Source organism: Ammospiza caudacuta, chromosome 8 (genome assembly GCF_027887145.1).
Source record: "Ammospiza caudacuta isolate bAmmCau1 chromosome 8, bAmmCau1.pri, whole genome shotgun sequence".
Lineage (NCBI taxonomy): Eukaryota > Metazoa > Chordata > Aves > Passeriformes > Passerellidae > Ammospiza > Ammospiza caudacuta.
Window position 1 is genome coordinate 10,953,724 of NC_080600.1, and position 22,405 is coordinate 10,976,128.

Below are 22,405 nucleotides of genomic sequence, written 5' to 3' on the forward strand. Positions count from 1 at the left end.
AAAGCCAGAATTATTCCCTCTCCTAGTAATATTTAAAGATTCTAGATTCCAGAGAGTCATTAGAGCGGGCACAATACAAACTGAACAAATAATACACAACCCTAAATACCAAAAGCCTACAACCTAGATGTCAGACAATAAACCACGGGCTGGGCACAGTCAGGCTGAAAAGGAAACCATGAGATGACATCTGTGAGCCTGAGAACACTGCTTCAGTGCATCAAGAGCTGGCAAGTCATTGAGGGGAAAGCAGAAAAAGTGAGGTTTAAGGTGCTAGAAGAAAGGTGCTACTCAGTCTTATACTATTTTATAGGGAATTTGGTGCATGCCCCAGGAACACAGCCACTCAAGATCTGATGTGTGCATTCCACATGCACATGCGCTCCTTGCAAGGAGTAACAGGAGTTGCAGTTTCTCAGAGGAGACTTTTAGGGTATGCACAAATGTATCTGACTGACCTTTATGTACTGCTGAGAGAAGTCATATAAAGATGTGAAGGAAAAGCCCATCAAACCCCTGATCTCAATGGAACAGCTACATTGACAGAAGAGGGACCTGGCTTTCCTCATTCCTTGCCAATTACCGAGAGATCCAGCATGCCATTCTTGTGGACAAAGCTGCTGGTTCCATCAATGTGATCCGTATCCTCCAAGCAGCTGTAATTGATGCAGGAGTCTGTCAGGCTCCGTGGGAGGTTGGCACATGCCAGTGGCTCGTGGGGCATCTCGGGGATGGGCACCTGGTTGCAGAGCTTCCTCATGTGCTCGCTGAAGAAATCGGCATAGCCCACGTTGAACGAGGCCAGGGTGGTGTTGAAGGTGGCCACGGTGATGGTGGAGATCTGGGACCGCACTGCAGGGAGGAAAAGAGCGACCTGAAAATAAATTTCTATCTCTACAGCTACACAACAGAAAATAAGGCTGAGCTTGCCTAAAGGGAGCAGCTCCTAAAGTGGTTTGTAATGCCAAAAGGAATCACAAACTCCTAATTCCTATCACATGCACAGTGACCAAAGGTAAACTCATTTCTTCTTTTAACACAGTGTAAATTAGAACAACCCCAAGCTTGTTCCAGCAGTTCAGTTCTCTGGCAGCTCAAGCTGATGTTAAATGGGCAGTCAGGTAGATCAGGCAACTCAGACATTCTAAATCTAATCCAAAAGGATTTTTCTCTCTGCATTAATCCAGTGCCTCATCTCAAAAGCAGCAGTTTGCCCCTGCAAGGCAAAGAGAAAGAACTCTGCAGCTGAAAGGCAGCAGGGGTCAAGGCAGCAGCACCATAGCACAAATTTGAAACAGCTTTCCAAGTCACATCAATCTGGAAAATTTCATCACACCAGTTGAAAATAACAATACCTGTGACAGTCTAAACCATCTCCACAATGAATAGCTGTCTGATGAGAAAGGCACTGCAGTCTTGAGCTCACAGTGTTCAGAGACAGGAACTTTGAACTGCTCAGGTTAGCAAGCTGGCTTCAAGAGCAATTTTTTATCAAGGATGTCTCATATTTTTAAAAGTCATGCTGATTTCTAGGTCCCAGTGCTCATAATTTCCCACACCTAGTGCTTTGTAAGTAGGTTTATATACCCTCTAGTGCAGAAAGACACCCATAGGGTTGTTTAGACCACCATCTGCCAGACAGGACAGTAAAAGGGTTAGAGAATAACAAAGAATCTCTTCCTGTGGCTATTGAATATAAATATATTCTATATTAATGAACTAATGGCATCTAATACATTTAATAAACAGTGACTCAGTGATGGACTGGTTCTATTTTGTACATAGCAACTTGCCAGAGTGGCAATCACATTTCCTGACAGGTTGTGCAGTTGTGCTAGCTGCCATTAAAGATAGCAATGCCAAGCTTCTGTTCACACTTTTGTGTTGTGTTGTGATAAGGCAAGAAAACCTCCAACCATGCCTTCTCCCTGCTGATGGCCACCAATTGTTTTAAAAAGTGTTCCAGATAAACATGAACTGTTTGAAACCTTTTTCTTCATAGTACATAAAACCCGTCAAGAGATACAGAAACAAAAAAGGAAAAATCAGTTAGTCGCACACATTAGAAAGAGTAATTCTTCCTTTCACTTTTTGGGGTTGATATTTCAGTGAAGCAGCTGTCCTGATGTGTTAAATTTACCTTCTTTGACTGTGTTGTCCCCATGGCTGTTGGAGGGGTCTGGCAGTTCAGAGACCAGCGTGTGGTGGGAGTGCGAGTGCCGGGCGCTCAGCCCCTCCATCTCCGTGGCTGTGTCAGAGCTTCCCCTCCTGGTAAACTTCCCTAGAGAGAACACAGGAAATGGAGATTTTGTTTAGCTACATGAGGGGTGGCTGGAGATAGCAGCTGAGATTAAAAATTAAAGGATTGGAGTCTGTAAAAATCAAGATTTTTTCATCATGCTGTGAAGCGGAACCAAAGATTATGGCGGGATCCCTCATGTGGGTTCATTGACATAGAGACAAAATGGTCCAAACTCTCTGCAAGGCTCTTCCCCTCAGCACATACTGGTTTAGCAGACACCTGCATTCTTAACCAACAGCACCTTCAAGAAAATAAGACTGGTCAGCACTCCACCCTTTGGGGCATGTATAGGAATTTAGTTCCTTCTCCTCTTTCCCCCAAAATCAATATACTATTTTAGAGGAGTGCTAAGGTAAACTAAATTCTTCAAGAATACAAAAAAAACCACTGTTTAGTGAACTTAGAAATTTGAAGTAACAAATTTTTAGGTTCAAACACTGTACCTCTGCAATATCAAGACAGTGTAAGCCTCACTGAGAAAATACCCTATTTATATTCTATCCAATATGCACCCCAGGAAAACTGTGAATAGAACTTTTCGGCATACTAATGACACTGTTAATGATACTAATGACACTGCTGCTAATAATTGTCATACTGTTGTAATAATTGTCATAATAATGATACTGCTGCGTCTTCAAAGATTTCTCTTTTAAAGAAGGGAATATAAAAATTCTTTGGATCTATTTGAAGATGCAATGCTTGTGTAGTGCTTGCTATCACACAGGAACGGTGGTGTTCAAGTGGAACAGAGATCACTACAGGCTTCCAGAGTAGCTATTGTTCCAGTAAAGAAGTTTTCAGAGAAAAAGTGAACTGAAGCATAAGTCCTTCAAGGTCTGCTGTGAGCAGTTATGTCACAGACATATTTTATGAAAAAATCATTTTGCCAGGATTTTTTCTCCTGAGAAGTCTCAGAGGAAAAGAAAAACAAAAACTATCTGCCCCTGTGGAATGCAACAGGTGCATCTTTGATTGGTCTCACATGGTTGTTTTTAATTAATGACCAATCACAGGTCCAGCTCTGTCAGGACTCTGAGCAGTCACAAGATTTTATTATCATTCCATTCTTTGCTAGCCTTCTGATGCAATCCTTTTCTCCCTATTCTTTACTATAGGTTTAGTATATCATTTTCTTTTAATACAATATATATCATAAAATAATAAATCAGCCTTCTGGAACATGGAGTCAACATTCTCATCTCTTCCCTTGTCCTGGGACCCCTGTGAACACCACCACACAGTTACCAACAGATATGTAATGCAAACATTTATGCCCTGGTAGCTTCCCACTCTCAGGAATGCAATCTCATCCCTTTCCTAGACTTCTTCACTGCTTCCCTTCAAGGCACTGAAAATGCCAATGCTTAGCACAAGTTACAATGCTATGCTCAGGTTATCAGTGCTAATGATGATCAGTCACAGTGGTTATTTGCCACTCATCCACACAGTCCATTTATACTTTCAAAGGCCTCTGAAGCTGTAAATAAACTATTGGGTCACATCCTTTCTCCAGGCCATGTTATCCTAGTGAAAATACACGCAGTGTACTCGCTTATGCTTTAACATTCTGCCCAATCTTTTCACACAGATACCTCCTCGCTCTTCCATCCGCTCAAATATCCTTGAGCCTCTGGTTCTCACAGCCTTCAATTCCACTCAACAACAGTCTTGGAATTAAGAGGGTTTTTTTTTAATTAAGCAAACAGAACCGGGAACAGAGGGTGACAAAAGGGCTGGATGAAGAAACAGCCCCTGCTGATCTCGGAATGTTCACAACAAGAGCGACACGGAGCCTGGGGCAGACCAGCGACGCCTCACCTAAGATGGTGGTGGGCCACCCTCCCCTCTCCATGCCACGCCGGTCCTCTCCGATTCCAGAGAAGCTGCCGAAGGAGAAAGTGCTGCGAGTGGGGGAGACATCCAGGTGATCCTCGTGGAGCAGGAAGGGCACCCCCATCCGCCGCTGCCGCTTCTTGCCGGCGTGGTGGAACGGAATCGAGCCCTTGCGCTCGCGCTCCCTGTCCTCTTTGCGGCTCTTGAACTGCAGCAAGAGGACCAGAAACAGGAGCAGTTAAGAAGCTTTGAGGCATGGAAAGCAACCACTTCAGGGAAAAAGATAACACAGATATATTTCCCCAAGTATAACTTTCCACTCTGAGCATTTTATCTTGGCCATTTCCCACGGCAGAGTCTAATTGCATGCTGGGGTCCTGTGAGCATTGGAAGGATTTCGGTCTTGCCTGAGGCTGGGATGGATGCCCTTGGATAATTTTATGGCATTCTTTGACCTTGAGCACGGAATGGATGGTTGGAAACCCAGAGCTAAGGCAAGGGAAAAAAAGCAGAACTCACTGAATTAGCTGGAATTGCAGTGAGCACTGGCACTTAAAATTCGGCACTGTCTGAGCAGCCTCCTGTCATGCAGTTCCATCAGGACAATTACTCGAATAAAGACTTCAGCATTATGCTCAGGATGTGCATATAAAAACCAATATAATAACATGCAGAATCAACTCTAGTGAAAAGGGATGATGATCTCACATATGACATGAATATACATTCCAAGCAGACCTCATGAATACATAGTCCAAGCAGACCTTCAGCAGCTACTTAGGGAGACACCGAGGTGCTGAATCGCAGGTGAATTAAAGTGCAGTTTTCTTTCACTCACCTTTTTGAAGATGTTCATGCCCAGGTCTGTGGAGAGATCTGGAACTGCTGGTCTACGCAAGTTGGTCAGTGAAACCTTGGAAAATGCCTCTGTGCTTAGTGACTTTTCTTCCTCATTACATTTTATTGTAAGATCCTGCAGCTCCCAAAAGAAGACAAGCACAAGGAGAAACAGAGGATTATCAGCTTTGAGAAAGGAGCTACTTCCTAGAACTATCATAGGAGCACTGTAGAAGAAAAAGACCTCAAATTCATTATGAAAAACCACTTATACGTTTAAAGAAAAATAAATGAACAAAATTTAGAAACTTCCAGAATTATTTACTTTGTCTAACCTTTCAGTCACCAAAGGAAAAAAGTACAGCACACTATAGAAAACCTCAGGCATTGCTGTCAGCCTGGTCTGGTGGCATGGAAGAACATGTTTGACTGTGATCCCAGGTAAGACTCTAAGTAACTGATTATGTCCTTGAGATGATGGTTTAAGTTCATGAACAGTCAAAATGGTTACCCCTTGCAAAGTGCTTCATTTAAGATCTATGCCCTTAATAACATACACTTTTAAATATACATTTTGGAACTAAACTGCAAATAAGTAACATTGTCCTTCAAGAAACTTAATTTTCAGAAAAATTACTTACTCAAAGAAATCTAAGACTTCTAAATCAGTAAACATCCTTTGCTTGTAATAACAGGGCTCTCCAGGCATCATTTTTCATATGAAACTTCCCCTTTCCTATATCACAGAATGTCCCACAACAGCAAAAACCATGAGGCTCCCTCACCCCAGCTTCAGCAGAGCTCACCCAACTCACCTCAGCATCAAACCCCACATGCCATACCTGCCTGCTGCAAAGAAGGAAACTGGCACAAACTCAGCTTCCAGCCATCTGCTCTCAATAAAGACCTAATGCCCATCTTCCATGAGATGTTTGTGCAGCTGACCTGACCAAACTCCCTCAGGGCAATTTGCTTCTCCCTAAATATCAGCTTTTTTCCAATTGAATGCTTTTTTCTTTGCTGTCCCACCAGAAACATTTAGCTGAAAAAGCAGGTCATGTTAAAACACCTTTCTGCTTTCAATGCAGAGATAGCCATATGTCAGGGATAGTTGAAGTGACCACGGTGACAGGTTTAGATTCTGCCTAGGCAGACTGCAAATTGCAGAGCCAGCTTCTGCAGCACACAAGTGTGCAGTTTTATGCCCAACAAGGTCCAGAAGAACCTGGTGAAGCCTTTGCAGCTGAAGTCTAACACCAGTTAGTGTCTGCAGCACCAAATACTGGGGGTCACATATTTTTCAGAGATGCTTCAGGCTAATCAAAGACTACCCTTGAATCCTCCCTCTTAATTTTATCAGCACAAGAATGTAGGAGACACACAGCAGCAAGTCTCCTCCTCACCACTGTTTGTAGTACAAAGGGATGCTTATCTACCACTTTGTGTACATGATTAAAGATTCAGAGGAGTCACATATAAAATCCAACACACAGTAAATCAGGATTCAACCCTAGCCACTCTCAATGGTGAGGCCAGCAACTACTCCACATAGCTTTTTTCTTAGCCTTTATAGCTCTCTGGCCCCTTCAGGCTATAAAACATTATGTGAAATTATTTTGGATTAAGTATCTTTGCCCATTGGTTACTAAGTCGGTGTTTAGTAGGTGGTTTTCCTTTACTCAGTTTTTGCCTGCCACTTTATATCTTTCCTGCTGAAACACAGCGTGTCAATGTTTTTGAGAAGTTATTGATCACCCTTGAGTAGAAATAATGACACTACGTTAGGAATTTCAGGTCTAGACTGAAAAAACAGTCTAAAACTAAAACTTTAGGCATAGCCCTGTGTCAGACAAGCTTAAGAAGGCTCAGCACACAACCCCTTGTGTTAACAGAAAGGACAAATCCCAACCTTTGGGAGGGGGCATTCACTGCTCTGAACTAGCAGAGAGCCTTTTTTGATGAGACTTATGTAAGAACAGCAGTGAAGTTTCTGCAGTTGGCTGGGATGAACCAGAACCCAGCTGCTTCTGTGTGTTTGCACAGGTTTCAGACCTCAAAGCTGTAAAGAAGGGGGGCATGAGTTGAAAGTTTTGCTGCCTGGAAGACCATTTCAGTTCCTCCATCACAGCTGTTCTGCTTAACACGCTGTAACCCTGGAACAGGATTCTATTTTAAAGAAGTATGGCAAAAATACACTGGACTGACACAGAGGTCACCAAAAGCACTCAAACTCAGCCTTGGAGAGAAGCATGCCCTGGACAGAGCCCTCCTGTTAGCAGCCACAATGTACCCAGTGGAATTGCCAAATGGATTTAACAGAACAATATTAGAGAAGAGCAGTGGAGTCTCCTGAAGTGAAACAGCCTAGAAAAGCAAGAGAGCTGTAAAAGGAAGGAAGTGTTTTACAGCATAAAGAGAAGAACCAGGGCAACACTAGTGCAGCCAGTGCCCATGGAAGACAATGTCATTCACATTACCTCTGAAAACTATTGATTGCACTATCTGTTGCACTGGGAGCTAAACTTGCAAATATGCAAAACAACCAGGTTGCAGTGAACCAAAGCAAGTGCAATTTTAAGAAAAAAACCAAGAATTCTGATATTTCCAACACAAAAAAAGACATTTGATAGCAAAATGAACAGATCTTTTTTTCAAGCGTGTCATAAAATCGGAGGGCAAAAGCAAAACATGCATGTGAAACACATCAAGAGCAATGTATTTCAATTTTCCCTCCAGGAGATGATATTAAGGAGGGTTTTTTGTACACACACAACAACCCTATAAAGTCTACAAGCATAGGCAGATTAAGATTGAATAGTAATTCTTATCACCTGGCCTAATGGAGCTATGTTAAGCTTTTCTAGGGGTGAAACATATTATAGAAATGACACTGAAGTACAACACAATTTAAACAATATTGCTGCTGCTGAGCCCTTAGAACCCCAAGTAACCAGCAGCTCTCACAATAATGGTAAGAATGCCTATAAAGTCCTGAGATCTAAAACTAACAGTAGTAATATTTACATTGTTTATGCTTGTCTTCTAGATTTTGAGCATCTGCAGTCTACTGGAGAAAAGATATTTCACCTTCCTTCCAGTCAATACCTATCAGAGCCCCAAAAGCATCAATTTTAGGAAAAACACCAAGAATTCTGAGATTTCCAACTCAAAAAAAGACATTTGATAGCAAAACAAATAGGTCTTTTATTCAAGTGTGTCATATAATCGGATGGCAAAAGTAGAATCTCTGCTAAATTTTGTAAGGCAGCTGCATCAACTAAGTAAATTGGCATTTGCTGCACATGACAGGAAAAGAGGGCACAACCTAAAAGTAGCACAAATCCACAAGGAGATTAACTGAAAATGCAACAACATTTCTTTTTTTATCTCTGGAACAGGTGAACAACACAAAATGAAAAAAAATATTTAAGCTCAAACACAAAGATCTTTAGTGGAGCAAGGTCAGGAAGACAGGGCTCATTGCCCAGCAAACAGGGAGCAGGACTTGACACCTATTAGAACAGTTTCTCAACACTATTTTGGCAAATATAAAAGCTATGTAATAATAGTGGAAGAAGTAACATGGAGAGCTTTTGCTTACTGCCACTGCTTGTCAAGCCTAATTCAATATTTTAGCACAAGAGTTTCTCTGAAGTGTGCAGTCCTGTACCAAATGCAGTTCCTTTCCTCTCATTTGAGGGAGTACACCAGGGAAGCTCAGTGTGTCCTGACCATTACACTGTAATGCAAAGGCGTTGGTAACCCTTTCTTCTGACAGCTGCATTAGCACATTCTCACATTAAAAGGACATTCTCACATTAAAAACTAACATCATCCCAGTTCCCCCTACATTAATTATCCCAAATCAACGCTCCAGCTTTCAGCAGTCACCAGCTGCGACCCTCTGCATCAAATTCTGCCTTTCACAGAATCACAGAATCACAGAATTTTCAAGACTGGAAGAGACCTATAAGATCATCTAGTCCAGCCGATGTTCTAACTGTTCAGTTAGATCATGGCAGCAAGTGCCACATCCAGTCTTTTTTTAAATTCTTCAAGGGATGATGCCTCTACCACCTCACTGGGTAAATGATTCCAGTTTCTGACCACTCTTTCTGTGAATGTTTCCAGGGTCTCTTTCTGAACCAATGCAGGTATTTGACTGTAAGAATGACCTGGAAGTGAGCCCATACCAAAGCTGTGCCCACCACTACCCGACCAGCAGCCACTCCACAGCATCACCACGACAGCAATTATTTTCTTACCGCCCACAACCGCTCACCTGGGTTTTGTGGGTGTTCACCAGGGAGGGTGCAGCAGCCACCATGGAGCTGCTGCGAGGCCGTGGCAGAGGGGTAACCTCAGGCTCAGGGGGCTTCTCAGGCTTCTCCTGCAGCATGTGCCTCAGCCTCTGCAGGTAGTACATGAGCGACCACTGCGTGCCCTCCTCGGACCAGTGCGGCTGCAGCAGGCAGCGCAGCACAGCCACGTCGAAGTAGGTGGCGTAGCGAGACTTCTGGCATGGGGGAATCACCAAGGACACCCTGTTCCAAAAGGCAGAGTAGAAATGTCAGCCCTCACATTCCTTAGGCCCTCTTAGATACCCAGCTCTCTGCATAAAGTCCTTTGGGATTAAGGTGCCTAACTGATAATTGAAGGCACCTAACTGGATATTTGGCTTTCAGCGTCCCAGAGGACTCCAGTACATGCTCTTAGGTGTTTTTTTTGGATAGGGATGCTTTCTTAAACTGTGATCTAAAGATAAGCAGTACCTGTGCTGAGTAATTTGTTCAGCAAGAAGCAGAAAACCCTTGAGGATCTGCAGCTCTGATACTAGCAATGCATATTTAGGAATGGTTTAGATTTGAACATATCAGGCCTTACTTAAGAAAAAGCAGGCAAGGCAGCAAAGTTAGTTAACCTTTTAAGCTAATTAAATTGACTCCTACATAAATAAAAGCTACTATTATGAGCATTCTTTGCCAAGGTGCTCTAGAGAAAAGCACCTTTTAAAATGCTCATTATAAATTTATTGCCCTATCAGTTTCCCAGTGGATTTTAACATGGGAGTTCCTAAGTATTGCAGAAATTAGTGTACACAAAAGCAAGGCGGCTGTAGTGAGCTTCATAAATGAGAATCTAGAAAGTTCAGATTTCAAAGGCATCTATATGTCCTCCATAGAAAATGTTTTTGCAATAAAATGCCCCCAACTTTTTATTCCTAATGTTTTATACCACTTTTCTCCCAGCAGAGTACAACTGGCCTGATCTACGCTTTGGACAGTCTCTAGCTGTCAGGAGACAATCTGTCAGAAAGAAGCAAGTGAAAGGGAGTCATAGGAAGGAGAATCACATGGTAAGAGAAGGTGTGAAATGCTGGGGGTGGTGCAGAAACTCCGGATTTTTTTCCTTTTTTTGGTCTGTTGACCACGCATTTTGAAAGTTTCCACTCTATATTATAAGGTCACCTCTGTGACCTGCTTATTTCTGGGACTTTGGGATTCTATAAAAATTAAGAGTGTTTTTATGCACTATATTCTCAGGCATTTGAGAATTATCACATCAGGCTGGTGCTTTGTTTTTTGTTAAAAGCCATTTTTATTATCAACTCTGCAAACAGTGTGGACAGGTCATCCCCATCTCCACCACATTCTAAGCAGATGAATCCAAGGCCATGGTCCAGGAAAGCCCAAGGGAACAGCAGCAACACTGACCCCTGGGAGCTCTGAGTGCTGAAGTGCTTTGCTGGATCTCTGCCCTGTGCCCCCAAGGCAGGCATGGAGCTGGCAAAGGAGAGAGAAGTGTGCATGGAGCACTGACACCAACTGGAATCACATGAACCCTGCTCCATCTTACACGCCTGGAAACAGGGAGCAGGTGTCAGGGCTGGGCTTGGATCAACACATGGATGCAGAGCTCAAACTTGCAGAAGAGGGTTTGCTGCCAGCCCCACAAGCCAATGCTGGAGGCACTTGGAAACTGCAGCCCAGCCTGTGTCAGCATATGCCACACTACACAAAATACACTCAGAGTTTCTCCCCTAGTGCTGTATTCCAGGTAAGAAGGCTGCAAGTTTGACAACTTTGAAATGAGCTGTCACAAAAACCTGAAAAACTGATTTAGGAAAGAAAACAAGGTGAAATGGGAACATGCTGTAACATTTTCCCTACAAAATTGATGTGAAGGGTGGTTTTGTCCAAGTTTAGGAGTGATTATACACTCCTAAAAAGTGTATGGCACACACACTTATGTGTATATAGTGCAAATAGTCTACAAAAAGCCAGAAGTACACTCAAAGTACCCCAGCAAAGGAAATAAAGCCTGTCATCCCAGCAGCAATTGCCAAAGGGCTCTGCAGGACCCTGAGCAGTGTATGGGGCTAAATAAACAGCTTTTCATGCTCCCCTATTCACAGGCTGGAGCAAGGCATGTTTTCCTTAGAAAATATTTGTAATTAAAGTCCTTCCTGCAAAGTTTATTCCCCAGGCAGCCTGTTCAAGGTAGCAGCTGGATAAAGGGCTGTGGTTTATTTGCTTCAGGATTAAACTGAATCATCTCTATATGGAGAATTACACTGAGTGAAGGAGCAACACTCAGCTAAGGCCAGAACAAGCCATTTGTTTAGACAGTTTCTGAAGAACCAGAAATCAAACTCTGTAGTTCATTTAGAGGAAAACCTAGTGCTTGTATAATCAGCTGATGGGTGTCTGTGACTGCAGGGAAAGTGGAAAAGCAGCCTTCCTTCAACCCCAGGCCAAGGACAAAGGAACACTTTGGCTGTTGGTAAGCAGAGTAAACAACATTTGTTCCACAGTTATCTGTTGCTTGGCAACCAAAGCTCCCTGTACAGTTTTAACTCATCAATGAGTTCTGCAAATGAGGAGGCATAATGATGCTCTGTTCAAAGCCTGTCTGGAGCTTCATCCCCATGGCAACAACCAGGCCCTGCTTGATAAATTGATCACCTGATTCTGTCTCCTTAAAAGGTTGCTTATTTTTTACAGCTGTGCACTCTCTGAGCAGTAGTGTTCACACACAGAAAGGCAGCTCTGTCCCCACCTTCGGTTTTACTGGCTCACAGTAATAGAAATACAGATCCAGAACTGACAACAGGCTTGATTAAAAATCCCAAGGGATTTTGTTTTATCTCATTCCTGATGGGATGAGAGCCTTAAGGAATCGCTTTTTCCTTTGCATCAGTGAAAAAATGCCCTGAGCTCCCATTTGAGAGAGATCAGAGCTGTTCCTAGCTGATATTCAGAAAAATCACTCCATCCTCTATTTCTGTCACTGTAATGAAGCCATTTCCTAAAACTGCAGTGTTTTGGACATGACATTTCTCAAAAGAGATAAGCAACAGGACCAGAGCTTTCAGGTGTTCAAGTGACACCCCTAAATCCATAAATACTTAAAATTACAGCCCTGCCTCTGCAAAATCTCTGAAAATACTCATCTTGATTTACTTTATGGCCCTACTGAATGTCCAAGCACTACTGAAAATCCACTTCTACCTTTCTGTGCCCAAATCTAGATGAATTTATTAGTGCCAAGCTGGAAACCAGAGTCTGAGCACTGCAGGACAAGCTGGAAGCACATTTTCATAGCTGTGCTTCTTGGTTAGTCTGTTCCTTTGGGTCAGTAAAGCCAGCCAGGCAGCAGGATGCAAAGGAGACATAATGAACGCAATGGAGAGAAGCTTGCAGAAATTCTTTACTGGGGGTAAGAAAATCTGGTCAGAAGGAAGCCAGATAATATACCAGTTGGCTGAAGGTGAAACTAGCCTGGAGGGGTGAACCTGAGGGTTATTTTTTGAGTCTTTAATTCCAACATTCTAGAACAGACCAAAGAAACAGTCCCAACAGGCTAGCTAGAGATTTCTGAGGACAGCAGCACTGAGTAACAAGTGCTGCCTTCTTTTTCATCACCCAGAGCTTTGTTGAATTAAGAATTTGATACCAACATCCTGCACCCTCAGCATGTCCAGACAAAAGTGCATGCAAGATGGACTTGCTTGACCTCCACCCCTGAATTACATGAGCCCAAGTTTCTCCTGAAGGTCTCTGTACCTGGGATGTGCAGAACTTCTCTCCTGGGATGTTTGGGAGGACACACTTCCCTCCAAGGAATTTCCAGGATGACATGCTGAACCAGAAGCCTTTGGAGGTACAGGATCTGGCTGCGGTGCCTCACACACCACCTGCAGTCCCTTCAGATAGTTGCAAAAAAGAAAATAAGTACATGAATATATTACAGGTATATAAATGCGTTTATGTCTCTCAGGTTAGTTTTATAAATGCAATTTGGGCTTAGACACAACAGTTACTTACACCATAAAACCATGGAAAAACTGATCAAGCCTGGGGCTTCTCAATAAAAGGCATTGTAGAAGTAAAGGGTACAACGTACATTGTACAGCTCTCTTGGCCAGGAGAATGATTTGGGATGGAAGGGACCTTAAAATCAGGCTCCAACCCTCCTGCCATACACAAGATCATGCTTCCATCCTATCAGACAGGATAAGGCCAAGGAGATCCAGACAGATACACCCCACACCCTTTGGTTCCACTGCAAACAATGCTGGGAGCCTTAGCTGTGAATAACTGTAACTTCAGGAGATGAAATACTTCAGGGTGCTAACTGAAAGTTCTCTTGCAATATTTATTTGCCCCCTCCTTCAGCACCTTATTCAAACTTGTCAAACTTCAGCACAGGATTTACCTCAGTATGTCCACTGTCCAGATTAGGGGATTCACAAGTCACATTCTGATTATTGGTGGGAGAACTTCTCTTGGCTGAGGAAAGAAGTCAAAGCAGGACATTTCAGGAAATGCCTCCTGCACTATAATGTACCTATTATAAAGTATTATAATAAAAGCACAAACCAGAAAACAAAACCAGCCATCTATCTGCTGCCAACTTCCTAGGCACTAAACACAGCCATAAAAAGAAAATAGGACTGGGTTAGTTTTTTCAGTTCTTTCCATTGTGTTGTCAACAACACTGTCTACTGAAAAAATCTCTATTTCTTTAAAACTAAATTTGAACATAAATTTTGTTCTAAATCCATTCACCATCAAGTGTGTTTCCTGTGCAGAGTAGTGCCTTTTATTTTGGAGCTCTTCATCCTATTTGTATATATATTCAGGTCCTTTTCTAGATTACATCACTCAGAGTGTATTGTGATTTCCAATTTGCCAAATGCCTTCAGCACAGGAAATAAATGAATGTCACACAAAGTTTGATCTATAATGCTGTAGCAGACCAAGGGTATCAAACAGACTGGTATGACAAGTCTTGAAATCCTGTTGAAAACAGTGCAGGTATGACCGTTAATGAGACACTGCAAAACAAATACTGTAAAGCTTCTTTATTAGTTTATTTGTTGTTTGAGAGAAAATTGAAGTAAATTTTACTTTATTTTTTCCCACTTTGAGAAAATGCTAGGATAGCAGCATCTTCCTCCACATAAAAGACCTCATTCCAATTAGTATTTCTGTCCTGCTGAAAGAACTTTCAAAATATCATAGAGAATTTTCTTTCCAGACTTTACTTCTGAAACTATTTTTAGGGATTTTCTGACCACACATAGACCTATAGAAAAAAAATCCAATAGTCAAAGAAAACTTAGGACTGATTTCCTCTGTTAGTTCCAGGGCTGAAATACTATATTTTAATTCTACAAGTTGAAGTGGAGGGACAAAGAGCAAGGTGTAAAAGACTGTTTTAAATCATATGGAAAACCTGAACCTTTTTAATTCTGGACTTTCCCAGTAGGGCTACAAAGTCTTCAGAACAAAATATGACATCCAAAATGATCTGTTATCAGAAAAATCTAATTTGGTGAATTACATTTTCACTATTGTGAGAATTACAGTTCCATGCTTTTGAGAACTGGAAGCAATGGTACAGCAGAATACCCAGCTAACTTGCAATTTCACAACCTCACAGCAATTATAAAGAGCTATTGCTTAAAACATATAACAGTAAAAATGGGAGGTTTTTTAGGACTAAGCCAGACAAAAAGACTTGGAAGCCAAAGCCTTGGAAGCCTACGCACCCAATTCCAATTTCACTATGGCTGAAGCACAAAGGAAAAGCAACCCCTTCCAGTATCCAAAAGTGAATTCACAACCTAGGCCTTCTTTGGACTCTCTTGAAAACTATGTTTTCTAATTTCATAACATGCTGGAAATCAAATTTTTGACAGCAGAACCACCTGGGTGCTCTTCACTGCTCATTTTTGTCCCGTGCCAGTTTGGGAAAGATTTCCTCACTCATGTCAGGCTGCTATGAGATACTGTCAAGTTACAAATTTCCTATTTTTGATGGTTCTCCCATCTCCTATTTAATTATTATGCAAATGTCAGTTGACTCTAAAGGGGAAACAACCTTAAACTACTCTGAGGTTTGACTAGCTCCTGCAGGATCAACACATTCCTCCATGTACAGAATGCAAGGGCAGCACCAGGCAAACAAAGGCAAAGCTCTGCCAGATCTCAGGAGCTCCACCAGCACAGCAAAGTCACAGACCTGTAACGATGTTCCTGATGGGTTTCACAAGAGCATTGAAGGCAGAAACTTCAGGCTGCCTGTGCTCCCACATTGGCTGCCAAATGACAAGGCCACTAGCCAGCCGGAACGTCAGGTCGGACTCCTAAGGAGAAAAACAGAATGCTGTTTCCACTCTGCAAAGCCTGTCATGTCTTACAAGAAAGAAGGGATGCCATGTGCAGCTGTCCAGTCAGTACAGGCTAACTCAAGGGCTACTGACAGCATTCAGCAGGCTCTATACATGTCAACTACAGCTAGTAAAAAATCACAGGGAAGTTACAGTCCAAAAATACACAAAGGCTTTTTTCAAGGGAAATTTCTATCCTAGTCAATGAACCCTGGTTTTCCCTGGACATTAAACTGTAAGAGAAAAGGCCATTCTTATTACAAAGTATCCCTTTTAATTATACATAACCACTTTTTTAGTATTCAAGCTCAACTTTAGGATTTACACTCTAAGTCTTGAACTTCTTCCCCAAAAGAATATTAAATATTTAAGCATTATTTAGAAATTGAGGAAACATGTAAAAGATTACTATGAAGTAGTGGTACACATTACTGGTAACACATTATTGTTATCATTAGCACTGTTAGTACTTGAACTTGTCAATACATAGGGACACTGGTACTACTTCCACCTGTGCTAACCTTGTTTTACATAGGCAAGCAGCTGAAATCATATAAATTAGTACACAAGTCAATATTAGCAGGATCAAGGGGCAGCTATGCACTTAGCTGACCTCATGTCAGATCTACATTGGGAGACACAGGTGTCAGTACTGCCCCAGCTACCCCCATGTGGCAAACAAACATGGTAACAGCAGTTTTGGTGGTGTAATTTCAGGTGCACAGCGCTCTCCTATTGAGACAGCCCCAGAAGCCTTGGCATTTGGAATGGATGATGCAGACAGAGCTACAGGAATGGCAGGAACCCACTGCTTGTAGCTCCCCAGCCCTTCTATTCCCCACCCTCTGTCAGTGCTCTCTCATCATAATCAACTCACAAGCTTGGTTTTAATTACTGTTTCTACTAATAGCAGCTTGCAAAGCTTTCAGAGCTGCCAGCAGTGACACTGCATTTTCACTTGGCACTGCCAGCTTGTGGTGACGTGCCAACACTTCTACCTACAGCCATGCACTTAAAGAACTACATGCAGCCCCCAAAGCCTGATTTAAAAACATTTTGCTGAAGGCAAAAACCCTCCCATAAGTTAGAAAGTGAACAGTTTAGGTCTGTCTATACAAACATGTCTTATTTCCTTGAGCCCATGCATTCCTCTGGCTATTAGGTAGCGAGTGCTCTTCCCCTGAGTCTTAAAAGACATCAAGAGGACACTGCTCACTTAGTGAACCACTTACATGCCTCATTTAACTCCTTTCCTGCACTTCATTTTGATGACAGAATTGTGCATGCTTTAATTGGCTTTTCAGCGTTCATCACCCCAGTGTTCCAGAGATCTCAGAGATTTTCAAGGTAAATTTGAGGTGCTGTTATTAACCCCATCTTGAAAACAACATGCCAGAAAGATTTATGTTAAAGATTGGAAGTCCAATCTCTAATAGCCAAGGTCTAGCCCCAGTTTCATTCCATTTATTCAAACAGCAGCCTGCATTTTTGTGTGTAGTGCAAGAAGAATTCAGTATTTCTTTCTGTCCTGTCCCAGTAGCCTACAGACAGCTACTAAACAAGTATGAACAATCTGAGCTAAATAAATAAACTACTGCACAGGAACTCAGTAGCAGAAGTAGAGAAAGAATCTAGTTCTCCAGTCTCACTTTTACCTGCCTTAATCAAAAGATTATCCTTTATCTCCTGTTCCTTCCTACTGTTGCAGCATAGAAGGCAGGATTAGAACAGATAGCCCCATCACTTCATGACTATACAGTCCTTTTTTTCAAGGACCTATTCCTTTTCAAGGCCTACCTGGAAACAAAGGCTAAATGGCAGCCTCCCAGAGCATGAAGAAAACCTTTTCATCACATCACTCTGCAAAGGTGATAAATTAAAACTAACAGAGGAACCCCAGCAGACAGGAGGCCTGCAGCCTGCTTCACACATCAGAACAAAGGAATGCTCCATTGCCTTTGCCACTGCCACGCTTGTAACACTGTCCTGCTAATTAGCATCACGATGATTAGTAATGACAACAACAAACCCCAGTGGCAGCCCCACTGTGAAATCTCTGAAATCCCAGCAAGGCTTTTCTGGGGAATGGCTGAGAACCACTGGAGCAAGTTAAAGCTCATAATCCTTTCTGCAGTTTTCAGGATCCCAGAGACTTCACAGGGGCCACAGATCTTTGCCATTCCCAAAGGCTAAGAATGGCTTGCTTTGTATATTTTTGTCTGTGCCTGCCTGATGCTGTGGTCATTGTTCATGGCACTGGAAGAATTTCTTCCCAATGGCAGCTCGGTAAAATATTTCCAGCAGTACCCCAGTGTGTACTGTGAGCTGAATTAAATAACCACAAAGGCAGAATCATTCCTTTGCTGCCCAGAGCTGTCTCCACACAAGAAGCCCATCAGTGTGCCACTTACTCTAATCCTGTGGACGAGGGGAGCAAAGAGGAACACAAACAGCTCCACTGTGGCCATGGAATTCTGGAAGAACTTCCTCCTGTTATTCTCCTCCTCATCGGTCACGGCACTGGGCCGGGGATGCCCTGGTGATCCTTGGTTTTCAGCCTGGTGGATAAAGGCACTGCTGCTCCCTCCCCAGCTGGAGCCTCTGTCTCCTCCAAATCTGTCATTGCTGCAGTCCTGAGGAGCCTCTAGCAGCATCCAGTGAAGAGTGTGAAGCAGCTTGGTTTCAGCTACTCCAAGCTTATCCTGATGTCCTGTATGGAAAAATCCATAAAATTATCTCACAGGGTTTCCATTAATGATACTGCTCAGAGTTGCACTGGAGGCTGGACATCCAACTCTCAGATAAGCATTTGAAAACTAAAATTCTACCATGAAAAGCACCAGCATTCTGTCTCATTGTATTTGAGACCTCCTAAATCAGAAGCCTCCATTTATTTCCCAGCATTTGGAGTTCAGTCTCTGCAACGTCAGCTGCAAGGCATGAACAGCAGCATGGACACAGAGTGGTCCCAAAAGAAAATAACAGCCTTGTCTGACTTTATTGAATAAGACAAAATGCCAGTGAGCACTGCAAGGTGCTCAAGCTGTTTCTTGTTCATGTTCTCTACTGGCATGCTTCAGGAAGCAAATTCCTGCTGAAATCAGTACAAAAGTAAATAAAGTAAGTTGGATTTGGATCTGCCCCTCTATTGATTATCTGCTGAGAGTCACATGCATTGGTCTAAATAAAAATAGGAAGAAAAACCCCCAAAAACTGAAGATATTGAAAGTACCTGCTGCAACTGACCACTGCAGCATGCCTTGAAAGAAATACATATTCCTCCAAGGAATCCATGCCTGCTGGGTGCCAAAATAAGTTCTATTATTGCTGGGAAATAACTAGCAAAATATTATTGAACTACTCTGACTCTCTAGCTCATCAGACCACTAACTTTACTGGGGAATATTTCACAGGTTATCCTCCCATAAAAGAGAAAGACAATCATCAAGAAAGGCAATCCCCAGAGGAAACTAATTAGGATTCTAGGGATTTGCAATGTGCTGGCACCCTGCGCAGCAATCTGTCACATTTTAGCTGATAGCTTCAATAATGAAAACAAGCTCACATGAGCACTGACCTAGCTTATTCCTGTTGGAGAGCAGCGTTGCAGTGCAGTGCAGCACATGAGGGAGAGCAGCTTGGACAAGCTCCCAGCGAGAAATGCTCTGGATGGCTTCAGAGAGAGCTGGAGAAAGGCCATGCAGCTTGTTTTCCACTAAAACTCTTTCAAAAGACTAAAAGAACCAAGGGAAAAAAATACATTATGTCTCTTTCTTCATATTCCTTCTAGTACACCAACATCCTCTTTTAAAAATCTCTAATTGTACAACTGAAGAAAATTTTATAAAATTTGCCCTGAAAAATACAGACGGCAACTAAAGCTCACCAGACATATGGACATACTTGACTAAGAAATGAATGGACCACAAAATATATTTTCTGCAATATAAGAGAATTGAAGTATCATCTGTATATTAGTCAGTGCTGACATGAAGCCAGACTTGCAGCTCTGCTGGGTAAAGCCATTAATCCTGTTAGAAGTCACAGGACCCAGGAAAGCCTGTATTTGTGGACCTGAGTGCTGCATATTCTTTCACACACATGCTCTTTCAGTTTACTGTAACATAAAGGGCAAACCACTAAAGGTATATGGGCCTTAGGAAATGTTTTCACACCCTGTCACAAAAAATAATCCGTGTACAAAATTTTTTTGTCGAGCTATGACGTAATGGTTTTGTGAACACTTACAGAGCTGATGGCTGCAGCAAGTTCATTATTTCCACCTCAACCAACACAAAATAAGGCTATCTACCACTGAAATCCCTAAGGAAGCTCCTTACTGTTAGCTGCTCCAACTGTTTCAATAAATTGTTGCTGTGATCAGATACAAAGATCCCATTATAGGTCACAAGTGCAGTTATATTCCTTCACTGAAGTACCTACAGCAAAGATAATACCAATGCACATTCTTTCCATAAATCAGCTTAACCTCATGGTTACCTATTGGCTGTTTACCAATTTTACCAAGTTCTGGGCAAACTGTCGCCCAAAAGATGCTTCAAAAGCCCCTCACTCCAGATTCACAAAGCTTCCCCTGCAACACCAGTCATACCAATTTTTTCTCCTGTAAAATTGAGGGGGTGGTAATAAGAATAAATTTGGTTACAAAGAAGAAGAGCAAAACAATTATGTCAAAACATGTTCTCCTGAATGAGCAACCACTCCCAAGCATGGCATGCTAACCTGTGCTAACAGGCATCCTCCTGCCTGTGCCAGCAGCTGGGCACATTTGTTCTCTCAGTTTTTGTGGCCCTGTTTGCTGGTGTGGGCAGACATGAGCTGCTCTACCAAGAGCTGGGTGTCCTGGTGCAAGCACAGTGCCACACCATTTGAGATTTACAGCACCCAGCTGTAAACTAAATGGTTCTGTTCTCAGAGGCACAGAAACACACAACTATCCATTAGAGAGGGCTAAGCCAACAGACTGAACCCCGAAATACTGACAATAACCACCAGAGCTGCCAGCAAATACCAGCGTGCAGAAGGTCACACTGCTTACCTACTTGAAACACCAGGATGCAGTCAGAAAATGTAATACACTTTCCTTTTGGACCAAAAATGGCTGAAACTGGAGGGCTTTGCTGTAATACATGGGAAAAACACTGGCTTCCTGAGGATTGGTCAAAAATAATGCGCCATGGGTCATGTTATCAGCCACATGTGTTTCTCAGCACCAGGAATGGATAACCTGTCTCTCAGAGAAGGGATGCTTCAGCTCACCCTTACAGTGATCTGCTGGGGACCACAAGCATGTGAAAGGAAAAGTCTCCTGCCATTCAATCCTATCAGCTCAGAAATGGGGGCAAAATGAAGGGATACCAAAGCTTTGGAAGCCCAGACAGATCAGGGAGCAAAGTACCCATTGTAAGGCCTGATTCTGTCCCAGTCAAGATTCATAGAGGACAGAGAGTGCATTAGTATAAAGACAGAGGTTTAGAGTAAATATCCCAGTAAAGGGATTATTACATAACAAAAGGAGGGAGCAAAGCAGCAAAATATCCCCAGAAGAAGAACAAGAGGTGCATTGTTACAAACACCACAAAAATTGAAACAGCCAGTGAAAAACATGAGGTTGTACTTATTGTTATCAAAAGAGGACAGGGACCACTCCTTAGTCATTGCTCCAGCCAAACACTCCTATTTCCATTCTTCCATTAGCTCTGGGGCTCACTGAATCCTTCATTCAGCCAAGCCAAGCCCTACAGAAGCCAAGAGGAAGGTCAGTGCAGAGGTAAGCAGTTCCCACCCATGTGTGTGAGCAGGACCAGCTCCCTGAAAGGCCTGCCAAGCACCAGTGCTGCCCTTACTGCATTGAATCGCCTCACCTCCAGCACAGAAGCCAAACCATAAGCCCACACCTTATTACAGTGTACAAAGCTGTTCGGTTTGCAGGGCAAGGGGAGGGGAAAAAAAGAAATCACTGGGAACACCAACCCTATTCTGAAGTGTGGCAGAAAACACCTTGTTGCTCCCTGGCTTTCTATTCAAGGTCTCATTCCTGGGTACCTCAATGGCATTAGGTAGAAAGTCCCCCAGCAATTGCCTTCTGCAAGCTCTGCCCCACTGTCTGCGTGCTTCAGAAACTCAAGAGGCAGCTAAGCAGTTTGCAATTTTATCTTTAAATTATTCTTGTATTTATCACAACATTTTGGGCTTCAGAGCCCTTGTGAAGATTTCCCTTTGTGGTTAGCCACCACATTCTTCTGTTCTTTCCAGGCCTGAGCAGAAAGCAAAATATTTCTGTACTACAATGAAAGATTAGCTTCTGGAATAGCTTATCTGATCAGAAGCTTCTGACACAGAAGTACCACACGTGTCCAGAAAAAATGCAAACACAAAAGCTGCTGTAAGGAAACCACTGAATGCCCAACAGGAACATGCAGTTCTTTGGACAAGCCTTCCTGAGGAATTTGCCTGGAGTTCTCTCCAGACACTCAAGATGCAAGGTCCTGTGTTGCTCCTGAGCCTCCTTTTCAGTGTGTTGTGACTCTTCTCGTTCAGGACCTGCTGCAGGGGCAGAAGACCTAATTTTCACTCTGCAAGAACTAAGCAACCACTGGTCCAGCTGAGAGGAGCTCCATGCTCAAACAAGAAGGCTGAATGAGACTGTCTGAAAAAGCTCCCTGAGAGTCAGAAGACAGACACTGTCATGCCCTGGGTATGTCTGGAGCCACAGCCTCAGGGCTGCAGCT

The 22,405-nt window shown here is 42.7% G+C and overlaps 1 protein-coding gene across 3 annotated transcripts in view; it reads right to left on the reverse strand.

The window, feature by feature from the left end:
* Positions 1–22,405, reverse strand: part of UNC80 (unc-80 homolog, NALCN channel complex subunit) — a 122,879-nt gene that overhangs the window by 96,145 nt on the left and 4,329 nt on the right. For all 3 annotated transcript variants that reach the window (XM_058809303.1, XM_058809301.1, XM_058809302.1), the window contains exons 3-12: positions 19,231–19,387; positions 18,065–18,363; positions 15,506–15,629; positions 13,694–13,767; positions 13,042–13,181; positions 9,258–9,519; positions 4,977–5,111; positions 4,124–4,346; positions 2,141–2,281; positions 584–852 (exon numbers count right to left, since the gene is read on the reverse strand). In XM_058809303.1, coding sequence (XP_058665286.1) covers positions 584–852; positions 2,141–2,281; positions 4,124–4,346; positions 4,977–5,111; positions 9,258–9,519; positions 13,042–13,181; positions 13,694–13,767; positions 15,506–15,629; positions 18,065–18,363; positions 19,231–19,387 — 1,824 coding nt within the window. The remainder of the gene's footprint in view (positions 1–583; positions 853–2,140; positions 2,282–4,123; positions 4,347–4,976; positions 5,112–9,257; positions 9,520–13,041; positions 13,182–13,693; positions 13,768–15,505; positions 15,630–18,064; positions 18,364–19,230; positions 19,388–22,405) is intronic.